The 12,503-nt window shown below is 39.7% G+C and overlaps 1 protein-coding gene across 7 annotated transcripts in view; it reads right to left on the bottom strand.

Moving 5' to 3' along the window:
- Positions 1–12,503, bottom strand: part of ARHGAP26 (Rho GTPase activating protein 26) — a 470,784-nt gene that overhangs the window by 190,078 nt on the left and 268,203 nt on the right. For all 7 annotated transcript variants that reach the window (XM_043913110.1, XM_043913112.1, XM_043913113.1 and 4 more), the window contains exons 13-14: positions 6,787–6,852; positions 2,472–2,546 (exon numbers count right to left, since the gene is read on the bottom strand). In XM_043913110.1, the coding sequence (XP_043769045.1) occupies positions 2,472–2,546; positions 6,787–6,852 (141 nt within the window). The remainder of the gene's footprint in view (positions 1–2,471; positions 2,547–6,786; positions 6,853–12,503) is intronic.

Raw genomic sequence — 12,503 nt, 5'->3', positions numbered from 1 at the left:
ACCAGTAATGTGAGCAAATAAACACCTGTTCTGAATTGTCTTCTTGACACTTTTGTGTAAAAAGAGTACTCACACAAACAACTCCACTACTTTGAAAATTTAATAGCATCTTACTTCCTACAGAGAAAAAAGAAAACCCTGAACTCCTCAGAACAGTATTCAAGTTCCTCAATCAAAGGGGCCATCTCAGATTTCCAGCTTTAATTCTCCTATTCCAGTCTCAAGTATTTTCAGATATTAAAATAATAATAATGAAATCAATACTCTTGGTTCATAATATTTCCTGAATCTGAATTATTCTTCTGTTCTCCCTCTACTACTCAGACCTTCAGACCCAGCTCCTACTGGGCACCAGCATCACATCTTACATAACAATTTTCATATGCAAGCATAACTGCCCCCTAACTGGATACTCTGCAAACAAGGAATGACTCTATAATAAAGTTTCACCTCTAGCGCCTGACCATCTCTTTCAGAGAGCAGACACTCCACAAATGCATGCAACTCTGATGGGAAATGAAAGACTAAGGATAGATACCTGTTAGACTCTTCATTCTTTCTTACACTAGAACTTTTCAAAAATTAACCGTATTACTGTACAATCCAGCAACTGCACTCTTGGGGAGTTATCCTACAGAAACAAATTAATCTTCATTACTTTGTAATTTTATACACTGTACAAAAACCTGTACAGTGTTTACAGCTGTTTTATTCGCCCCCAGACTAGAAACAATCCAGTCATCCTTCATTGGATTAATGGCTAAACAAACTCAGGTGCATCTACACCATGGACTATTACTCAGCAAAAGAAAAGAACTCTTGATACACAAGACAACTTGAATAAATCTCAAAGGAATTTTGCTGACTGAAAAAAAGCCAATCCCAAAGGTCAAACAGTATATGATTCCATTTAAATAAAAACTTTGAAATGACACATTCATTCCTACTTTTTGGGCTTCCCTGGTAACCCAGCCAGTAAAGAATCTCTGGCAATGCGGGAGGCCTGGGTCTGGAAGATCCCCTGCAGAAGGGAATGGCTACCCACTCCAGTATTCTTGCCTGGAGAATCCCAGACAGAGAAGCCCGGCAGGCTACGGTCCATGGGAATGCAAAGAGTTGGACACGACTGAGTGACTAACACCTTCTTTGAAATGACAACAAACAAACAGAAAACAGATTAGTGGTTGCCAGGAGTTAAGAATGGGGGTGAGGTGGGAGGTGAGGCAGATGAGGGCAGCCATAAAAGGGATCCTTGCGGTGACTGACCTGTTCTGTATCTTGATCACATCAATATCTTGGTTGTGATACTGTATTAAAGTCTACTATTAAAGTAGGTTAAAGTACCCAGGATCGCTCTATGTCTTGTAACTGCACGTGAATCTACAATTTTCTCAAAATAAAAAGTCTAGTTTTTAAAAAAAAAAAAAAACACAAAACACTAGCTATATCTCAAATCTGAACCAAAAATTAGATTCTCAGTGCAAGAGTACCTCACAATCAATCATAGTTTCCAACAAAAGATCTCACAGCAACTATCATACATTAGAGTTTTGCTTAAAAGAGGTGAGAAGAAAAGAGAATTTTCCTGATCAATATGAAAGTAGAGTCTTCTTTACACATAAAAATTATTCTCAGAAACTGGGATGGCAAAAAGAAATGACAAGTACTAACACAGAGAAGTGTCCCTGCCCAAAACACTGAGCGTGGACCCTGAGCAAGTCTATCTCTAACAGTGCACGGCTGGACTTCCATAGGGATGAGTAAGAGCCACCAATCTGTGAAATCTGATCCGTTTGCCATTTAGAGCCATGTGACTCACCAAGGCTGCCTGCATTCATATCTAAAAATACAGGAAATCTGCAGCCTAGGCAAATTTGGCTCATTGGCTCAGGGCTTTTTGATTCAAATGCTGCACATTTAGAGATAGTGGTTTTATATTTATACCAACCAGCTGCAAAGGAGGTTCTGCTGCTCAAATGACAGAGACTAGGTGGAAGTCTAGAAGGAAAGAGGATCAGAAGACTTATCTGCTTCTATACATTTATCTGGAAGTCACAGGATGACACTTTCTCAGTCACTGGGAACATGAGATCTGAAGTTCTCTGCAGGCTAGAAGGATGAGCTTTCTTAGGCAAATGGGTGTGCCCCATGAAATGCTGGTCTTCAAAGAGGACAAAGGGAGTGTCAGGAGCTATTAAAGACAGAGTAGGGTGTGCCAGTCGCACGCAGTGGAGCATCACTTGGACTGGTGGCAACCAACTCTACAGACAGAGAGGGTGTGCTGCCTTGGATCTGCCATTTCCTGTTTTATCTAGTTCCACTCAGTATCTCCTCCAGTAATGCCTCAGGCCATGACCACTGGTGAGGAGGACAGTTGGTATTTGTGAATTACCTCTTGGACATGCAAATTCCTTCTCAGGAGGCTCCCCCTTCAACCCTTGGGAACTGCCTGGCAGAGCCCCTGCACTCACCCATCAAGACGCTCAGCAGCTTCTGCACTCTGGAATTGACCCCCACAATTCGGTACAGCCCTTGCTCATTGATCCCTGAGAAGAGAAACAGTGAAGATTTAATTAGAGGCACGTCAGAACACTAGTCAGGCCAACCCAGCCAAATGCACTTTTTTCATTTTCTCAGGACTTCTAAAAGCTTCTCTAATTAAAATTCCCTGTCACTCAGCTCTGCTCTTAGCGAAGGAGTGGGATTTGGTACAGCTGTCTAGGATTTCATGGATGTGCTGCACACTTCAGTCCTCATGTTAGTTCAGTCATCACAGGGCACGAAACTGCCCGCTTCTCTTGCCAAGGTAGCATCTGAAGAGTTTTTAAAGATGTGAAATATACACTTCTACATATGTCATATTTAACCAGTTTTTTCATTTAAAAAACCAAAAATGAAACGATAAAATAAGTTCACACTACAGACAAGGATATACACTTTATAATCTATTTTTGCATACAGATGCAAATACTGAGCTGTTGGGGCATTTTATATTTTGGACAATGTTATCAGCTAAGGCTGAGAAATTAGTCAATTCATTCATCTGTGGTGCAAATTTCTTTATAAAGAAAAAAGTCGACCACCTTTATTGTACCCAAGGAAACAGGCAAATAGACTACAAGGGGTTCACCTTCAAACACCCAAACAAAGAACCAAAGCTAACCAGCCTCAGTGCTTTGTTCATTTAACTGCAAGGATTAGATCACCACTGCATCTTTTACATCCAGGCCAAGTGGAATGATGTGGTGAAATGACTTTTTTCCTGCTGGTCCCAAGCCCATTATATCTGACACTTCTCAACTAACTGGTCTCCTGCTGCCTCTTATTCCTCTACTTAGTACTCAAAAGGAGCTTCTCAAAGTGTCAGTCAGTTCAAATCATCTCTTTTCTTAAAATCTTCCAATGACTTCCCACTGCATTTGGATCACAATCAAAATTTACCAAGGCCTGTAAGGCCCTACACAGTTGAGCATAGGCCCACCTCTGACTGCTTTATCACACATGCCTCCAGCCATGTGTGCCTTCCTGTTACTCCAGCATGCAAAGCTCAAGCCCCCAAACCACAGCCTCTGCACAGGATTCCCTCTACCTGGAGCATTCTTCTCCCAGATCTTTTCACCACTGAGGTGTCAGCTTACATGCCACCTCTTCGATCAAAAACATCCCATGACCAGCACTATTCTCCACTGCCTTAACCAGTTTTCTTTTTTTAATAGTAGTCAACAGTATCTGAAATCATCTTTATTATTCAATTTCTTGTTTGCTTTCCCCCCACAATTACCATGTAAACTTTTAAGTACAGTGAGTCTATCTTCTTCACCATTATATCCCCAGTACCTACGTAAGTCTACAATTTAGGACAGAATGAATAGAGCATTCATCAGGGCCACTACTTTGGGACCAAAACAAAATTTCCTGGAAGAAATCTGGGAAAAGGCTGACTGCAGTGTCTTCAACAAGGCCTTCAGAGAAATGGAACTAATAAACAAAAGGAAGTAGTCCAGAATGGTAAGATTTTACAGCTCAAATGGACTATATAAGCATGTACATTATCCTGCATGGTTCATGGGCTAGGAGACCCTGGATCTCCTGAGGGATGGGCCTCAAGTGACTAAGTAGCAGAACCATTATTCAATCACGTGGTGGCTTGAAGGGCTTATCGTTTCTGCAACATCTCCACCCCTTCTGTCCCTGTGCTTTCCTAGAGCTTCACACTCTTCTAGCTCCCAGTGGATGACTGCCGAACCTCAGCATGCATGAGAGGTCTGTTCACTCACCTCTGGTCACCACCAATGGTGGTGGTGTGCACATACATGCACCGCAGTAAGGAGATAACCCACTTCCTCCCAAGCATTTATGAGAAAATGGCATTTAACTCACCCTGTCCTTGTTTCCTCTTTGTGTTAAAACTTCTTTAGATGTTAAAATATATCACATTCATTCTCATTTTAGAGGGGGTGGGGACAAGGAGATGGAGGCTAAAAGATCAAACCAGTTGGTGACCCTCTTCTTCCTCTACTACTCAATGCACATTTTTTCTGGTTTTACATCAGGAAAAAGTCACCCTCTTGAGCTGTGGGTTTGCATTTATCACATAGACTATGAAGGAGTTTAAATGATTAGGAGATGTTGCTCTCAGTTTTGGCGGCTGAAAACTGAGAGACAAAGAGGCTGGCCCACCTCTGCAGGAACTTGAACTTCATCATGGAGAGGAGGGGAGCTCACTTTTGGCTCCAGTTTTATACTTTTACCCTTGTTAATCCTGCCATGCTGCAGTCCATGGGGTCACAAAGAGTTAGACACGACTGAGTGACTGAACTGAACTGAACCCTGTACCTCTTATTTCTCATTCCTTTAAAATGACAAGCAAATCAAAACGCCTATTGAAAAATTACCTTAGTAACACACTTTAAAAAGTGTCGAAAGTGCAGTTATGGAAAACAGACAAATCCAAGGAAGATAGTGAAGGACAGCAGAATCTGCCACTCACAACACAAGTTGCCCATGCAAGCATGATCTTTCCTCTCCTTGCCGTCCCAAGGATGGGTACAGAGTGGACAGGCTGGTTCAGAACTTGCATTTTTCACTTAATATACATTAATGAAAACCTTAGATTTCAATAAATATATTTCTACTGCATTTTTCACTAAAAATTTTCACTAAAAATTCAGAGTGTTTTACTGTATGGATGTAGCACATTCTTGATTTAACCAATTTTTGAGACATTTGGCCCATTTCTGTTTTTTGTTTTGTTTCTTACCTTAACACTACTGTATAAACATCTTTATGGCTCAACCTGGCCCATGACCTTATTTCCTCAAGATCAATTCCCAGAAATGTCACTTTCTTCTATTTTATATTCTCTGGCTATGTTTTACAAATCTTTGAAACTCTTTATTAAAGGAAGGTATAGCAGAAATAAGCAAACTTAAAAAAAATAGCACACATTATAATGATTACTTTGGAAAGAATAAATTTGGACTAGATGCACAGCAGTAGAGGTTTATACGGTTAGTTTTTTTTTCCTTCTTCCCCTCTACTCAATGCTTCATAGCCTTTAATATAATGCTTATATTTCTAAACTTGTAAGAGTTAAGGATCCTGTTTTAGAAGACAGAACTTCCTCAGACAAAGGGCTGGAGGGTTGAGATGTGGGAAAATCAATTAAGATTCCCATCTTTGACAATGGTTCAAATCAAATCCAGTGGAAAGACAACGATCAGCTTTCCTCAGGAATATAACAGACAATGTACTCAAAGCTTGAAACTGCCAGAATTGAGGAATCTCCTCTGCAGCTGTCTCCTCTAAGACAGAGACCACTGACAAACCAGCCTCTCTGACCTCAAAGTGCTGCTCCTATGGACCCAGGAAAGGTCAACGTGTGAAACAGCACCACTGCAGAAACCAGGGGCCTGACCCTTTCTCCTTACCTAGATAGTACCCTGGGCTGAATTCCTAATCTGGGGCCCACAACCCCAAGAAGCCCACTAGAGAATTCAGGGTGTCTATCAACTTAGGAAAACTATCACAACTTTATTTCCACCTATAACTGAAATTAAACATTTCCTTCCCTTACAACATAAGCAACAAATCACAGCTTTAGCAGTATACGCAACTTGGCTGGAAACCAAAGATATTTTCCTAATATGTTACAACTGTCACTGACATCCTGAACTATCACTAATTCTGAATTATGCTAGCTATCAGACCCACTGCCAGAACCTGATGTGTAAACAAAGAATCAGATATATTATTATATCACAACCATGGTTTTTAGTATTTTAACCGAATTTCAGTAACTTCAGTAGCTTCCCTGGTGGCTCAGAAGGTAAAGAATCTGCCTGCAATGCAGGAGACCTGGGTTTGACCCCTGGGTTGGGAAGAACCCCTGGATAAGGGAATGGCTAGCCACTCCAGTATTCTTGCCTGAAGAATTCATTGGACAGAGGAGCCTGGTGGGCTACAGTCCACAGGTCCACAAAGAGTCAGACATGACTGACTGACTAACACACATCAATAACTAGATTCCTTATAATTCTATGTATTTGATATGCATGCATTTAAAACAGTCTTTTTATTAGCTGAAAAGGTTGATGACACCAAATGAACCAAATCAGCTGAGAGCCCCTGTGCTTCAGAACAACACAAGCTGTGGAAACACACTGCCAATGGCGTTTGGGGAGTTAATGAGTCACTAGAGGTTGGGAAATAGCAGGTAGCAGGTCTGCCACCTCACCAGATGTGTGACCTTCACTGAGAACAATGCCATCTGCTGAACTATTTTACCTCTGGTTTCCACAGCATGGATGCATTTCCTGATGATGCTGAAGCCAATGCTGTCCAACTGTGCAGCTGAAAGAGGAAGAAGAAGGCAGTCAAGTTGCTGGCCACACACATACCAACCCTGGAACAGGGCTTGACCAACCCAGCATGACTCAGTCCCATGGTGTTGCCAAGGATTCTTTTCTTTTTTTCCACTGAAAGTACAGGAATGATTCAAAATTTAAAACTGCTAGCATTCACAGAGAGCTTACCATATGCCAGGTACAGTTCAAAGTGCTTTGCACATATTATCTCATTTAATTCTCATGGTAACTCTCTGCAAGGTTATCGTCTATTAACAGCAGAAGAAACACAGCACAGAGTGATGAGTACTTTACTGAAGGAGTAACCAGGCAAACTTTAACTTGTTTTGCTGTTGTCAGGAGCTTTAGGACTAACTGTGTGCTGGTCTCCTTCAAAAGGCATAAATAAAAGACTATACTACCCAAAGCAATCTATAGATTCAATGCAATCCCTATCAAGCTACCAATGGTATTTTTCACAGGACTAGAACAAAAAATTTCACAATTTGTATGGAAATACAAAAAACCTCGAATAGCCAAAGTAATCTTGAGAAAGAAGAATGGAACTGGAGCAATCAACCTGCCTGACTTCAGACTATACTACAAAGCCACAGTCATCAAGACAGCATGGTACTGGCATGAAGACAGAAATATAGATCAATGGAACAGAATAGAAAGCTCAGAAATAAATCCACGAACCTATGGACACCTTATCTTTGACAAAGGAGGCAAGGATATACAATGGAAAAAAGACAACCTCTTTAACAAATGGGGCTGGGAAAACTGGTCAACCACTTGTAAAAGAATGAAACTAGAACACTTTCTAACACCATACACAAAAATAAACTCAAAATGGATTAAAGATCTAAATGTAAGACCAGAAACTATAAAACTCCTAGAGGAGAACATAGGCAAAACACTCTCCGACATGAATCACAGCAGGATCCTCTATGACCCACCTCCCAGAATATTGGAAATAAAAGCAAAACTAAACAAATGGGACCTAATTAAACTTAAAAGCTTTTGCACAACAAAGGAAACTATAAGCAAGGTGAAAAGACAGCCCTCAGATTGGGAGAAAATAATAGCAAATGAAGCAACAGACAAAGGATTAATCTCAAAAATATACAAGCAACTCCTGTAGCTCAATTCCAGAAAAATAAATGACCCAATCAAAAAATGGGCCAAAGAACTAAACAGACATTTCATCAAAGAAGACATACAGATGGCTAACAAACACATGAAAAGATGCTCAACATCACTCATTATCAGAGAAATGCAAATCAAAACCACAATGAGGTACCATTACACGCCAGTCAGGATGGCTGCTATCCAAAAGTCTCCAAGCAATAAATGCTGGAGAGGGTGTGGAGAAAAGGGAACCCTCTTACACTATTGGTGGGAATGCAAACTAGTACAGCCGCTATGGAGAACAGTGTCGAGATTCCTTAAAAAACTGGAAATAGAACTGCCACATGACCCAGCAATCCCACTGCTGGGCATACACACTGAGGAAAGCAGATCTGAAAGAGACACGTGCACCCCAGTGTTCATCGCAGCACTGTTTATAATTGCCAGGACATGGAAGCAACCTAGATGCCCATCAGCAGACGAATGGATAAGGAAGCTGTGGTACATATACACCATGGAATATTACTCAGCCATTAAAACGAATTCATTTGAATCAGTTCTAATGAGATGGATGAAACTGGAGCCCATTATACAGAGTGAAGTAAGTCAGAAAGATAAAGACCATTACAGTATACTAACACATATATATGGAATTTAGAAAGATGGTAACGATAACCCTATATGCAAAACAGAAAAAGAGACACAGATGTACAGAACAGACTTTTGGACTCTGTGGAAGAAGGCGAGGGTGGGATGTTTCGAGAGAACAGCATCGAAACATGTATATTATCTAGGGTGAAACAGATCACCAGCCCAGGTTGGATGCATGAGACAAGTACACTGGGAAGACCCAGAGGGATCGGGTAGAGAGGGAGGTGGGAGGGGGGATCGGGATGGGGAATACATGTAAATCCATGGCTGATTCATGTCAATGTATGGCAAAAACCACTACAATATTGTAAAGTAATTAGCCTCCAACTAATAAAAATAAATGGGAAAAAAAAGGCATAAATTAAATGCTCAATAAATGTCAGGTAAGTGCTTCACAGAGCTCCCCTTGTTTAATAAGTCCTCTAGGTTGGTACTATCATGAGCCCCAAATTATACAAGAAGAAACAGATTTGGCAAAGCTAACTATCTTGACCAAAGCTGCAGAGCTAATATGTGGAAGACTCATATAAGGAGCCAGTAAAACCTTAATTGCCTTAAAAGTGACTCTGAAAAATAAAAAAATAAGTGACTCTGAGTTAAAGGGAAGAATAAAATTTTGCTCAGATGACTAGAAAAAGGAAAAAAAAGGAAAAGTGACGGGGGGGGGAGGGGCGGGGATTAAAACAAGGACATTAAACTAAAACTAAATTAAACTAAACTAAACTAAAACAAGGAATTAAAACCAAGGACAAAGAAGATATCTAAGGGAAAAGCACTAATGTGGAAGACCCATCCTCTATGTGGTGACAGGGTTCTCCATCTGCTCCAAACTCCCTCCTGTCACTCAGAAAATAAATGACAAGCAGCACCAACTTTTCCATAGCACAGAATCAACTGCCAACCTGGCAACAGGGCTGAAAACCCAACAAAATTCATCCCCATGCTCTGATTATCCAATGATAAGATGTGCGTGGTAATCTTTAAGAATCTTTGACCTCCTTAGGATATCAGGACAAGATATTCTACAAACCAGTGTTTTGAGTGGAGAAGGGAATGGTAGGAAGAAGGAAAGTGAGTATTTATAAATGATTTGTTGTCATCCCAGGGCAAGAAATACACTTATAAAATACGAGAACTGAGCAGAACTTGAACTCATCTTGGATCTCATCCAAATGGAATCTCTCCATTCTTAATGTATATGGTTGACTATAGGTCCAGTGAAGGAAAAAATCCTTTAAAAAAATCACTGAAAATTCCCCAAATCAAACCAAAAAGGAATGGCAACTTCCCCAAACTTCTCTTCCCAAAGAGAACCAGCTTTAGCTCTTACATGTGTACATGTCACTTCGTGGTACTTATTATTAAACATACTTACTATCTCTAGGATAGTAAATAAAGTACCGGAAAGGGGGAGGAAATGATGTTTTTCTTCCTGCAGAGCACTTGCTATACAAACCATTGTTCTTGTTCTCTTAAAGCTACAGAGAGTCTACTAATTTAATCCCTTGCTTCTTCTAATATGAACCGAGTGTTTACTCTGCAAATTGTGTTGTATATAGCTTTCTGACTCAGAAAAGGATCATTCTTCTAAATAAAGCTCAACTCATACCATCGAGTTTTCTCAAATTTTATGACAAACTGTAATACATAGTCTAAATATCTACTGGAATCAAAGCAAGATTTTTTAAAAATGATAACTCACTAAGATATAATTCACTCATTTAAAACTTACAATTCATTAATTTCTAGTATATTTCAAAGTCATGAATCAATCACCATTCTCTACATAACATTTTCAATACTCCCATGAAAAACCTTATACACATTAACAGTAACTCTATTTCCCTCCTCCCTCAGCTCCTAGAAACCAGAAATCTATCTTCTGTTTCTATAGATTTGCTTATTCTGGACATTTCATGTACAAGCAATCATATAATATGTGGTGTTTTGTATCTAGTTTCTTTCACTTAGTATAATGCTTTCCAGATTTCTCTACAATGCAGCATCAATGTACTTTACTCCATTTCATGACTAAATAACATTTCATTGCCTGGATATACCACATTTCATTTATCCATTCATCAGTTACCATTTCTGCTTTTTGGCTATTATGAATAATGCTACTAGGAACACACTGGTGTACAAATCTTTGTGTGAACATATATTTTCATTTCTGTTCATTATGTGCCCAAGGTTAGAAGTGCTAGGTTATATGGTAACTCTATGCTTAACTTTTTGAAGAAATGCCAAACTGCTTTCTAAAAGTGCTAGACCACTTTACATTCCCACCAGTGACATATGAAAATTCCAATTTCTCCAGGTCCTTACCAATGTTTGTGATTGTCTTTTTAATTACTGCCATTCTGGATGTGAAATGGTATCTCACTGTGGTTGTTACTTGCATTTCCCTAATGACTACTGGTGCTGGGCATCTTTTCATGTGTAGGGGAGAAAGTTCATTCCTTTATACAGTAGTCAAAATAGAGCCTACTGACAAGTATTTGTCAGAGGGGAAATTGTTTTCTATGCTTAACGATGTTACCTAAATGTCCATAACATGATTCAATAGTCAGTTGAAGCCTTTTGGTTCTTCTTTTGAGAGGTGATTAGGAGGATTCTTACACAGGGATGATAGTCAAGGAAGTTTGGGAGAGAAAGGACTGAAGTTGTGGACAGTGCTCTGGGGAGTTGCTGAGATGGATTCCAAATTTAGAAATTTTAAGGGTAGGTTTGTGAACATGATCGTGTTCTAGGCATTGACGAACTTCTGTTCTGGACAAAGACTATTTTGCTTCCTTACCCCGTGAACATGGTTAAAATTAGAAATAACTTGGCAGCTGACAGGGATGACCCCAGTGGCCAGAAGATACATGCTCATAAAGCCACTAGCCCAACTACTGGAAGAAATACGGACAGAGCTAGATATAACCCTGCAGAGACAAATCAGTCCTTGACCTTTTCTCATGGAACTGTGGGAAGTTGGCTCCTTCTCTAAGTAGGTAATAGCTAATGGAAAAGAATACAATGCTATCCCCCAAGCATATTCAGAAAAAAACTAAATTCCACTAAGCCACACTAATTATACTTATGTCTTTTGGAAAATGCCAAAGAAAAATGCCCCCCACCCAAAATCTCTGAGTAAATGTTCCTTCTTTGGTTTTCCCAAAATTAGAAGTTCTCCAATTTGTTTTATACCAGCAAAACCCTTTTCATGAAATAAATCTTACACAGATGTTACACATAAAGTCATTACACACGTAACAATATTAGTATCATTAGTTGTCTAAATTCAAATGCATATAACAAATTCATATATTGCCAAGACAAATGCTAAGAGCTCAAGGTAACACTATAAGCCTCTAACGTGTTCAAGCTGCATACTGATGATAATTACTACAGTTTCATAAACAAAACTGTGTTAAGAGATGGAATTAATATGAAACAACAGTCCTAATAAGGAACTCATGAAAAACACTTTAACTATCACTGTTGTAAATCTCTAAACTGTAACTGATATAAATTATTACACTGCCCCCTACCCTGGCACTTCTCTGTATTTCTCTATCTCTGGTGTGCACACGTGTGTACACACACACACACACACACACACACACACACACACAGAGGTTTGAATTCTATTCTCACCAGTCTGAGTTTCCTGCTGACATCGTGATTAGGATACTGATGATGAACAATTTCTTTCCTATTTAACATGTACTGAGTACCACTGATGTGACAGGGACTACAGTGAATCCATAATCAGATCATTAGTCCTGATCACTGTCCAGAAGATACATAATCTAAGTTAATTGAGATCTCCTATTCGAAAAATCCAGTTCCCACTATCAGGTTTAGAACACCATCACAACTGAGCAG

The sequence above is a fragment of the Cervus elaphus genome, chromosome 9, assembly GCF_910594005.1.
Source record: "Cervus elaphus chromosome 9, mCerEla1.1, whole genome shotgun sequence".
In the NCBI taxonomy this organism is placed as follows: domain Eukaryota; kingdom Metazoa; phylum Chordata; class Mammalia; order Artiodactyla; family Cervidae; genus Cervus; species Cervus elaphus.
The sequence above is the reverse complement of the archived record's forward strand: the minus strand, read 5'-3'. Positions and strand labels throughout refer to the sequence as shown.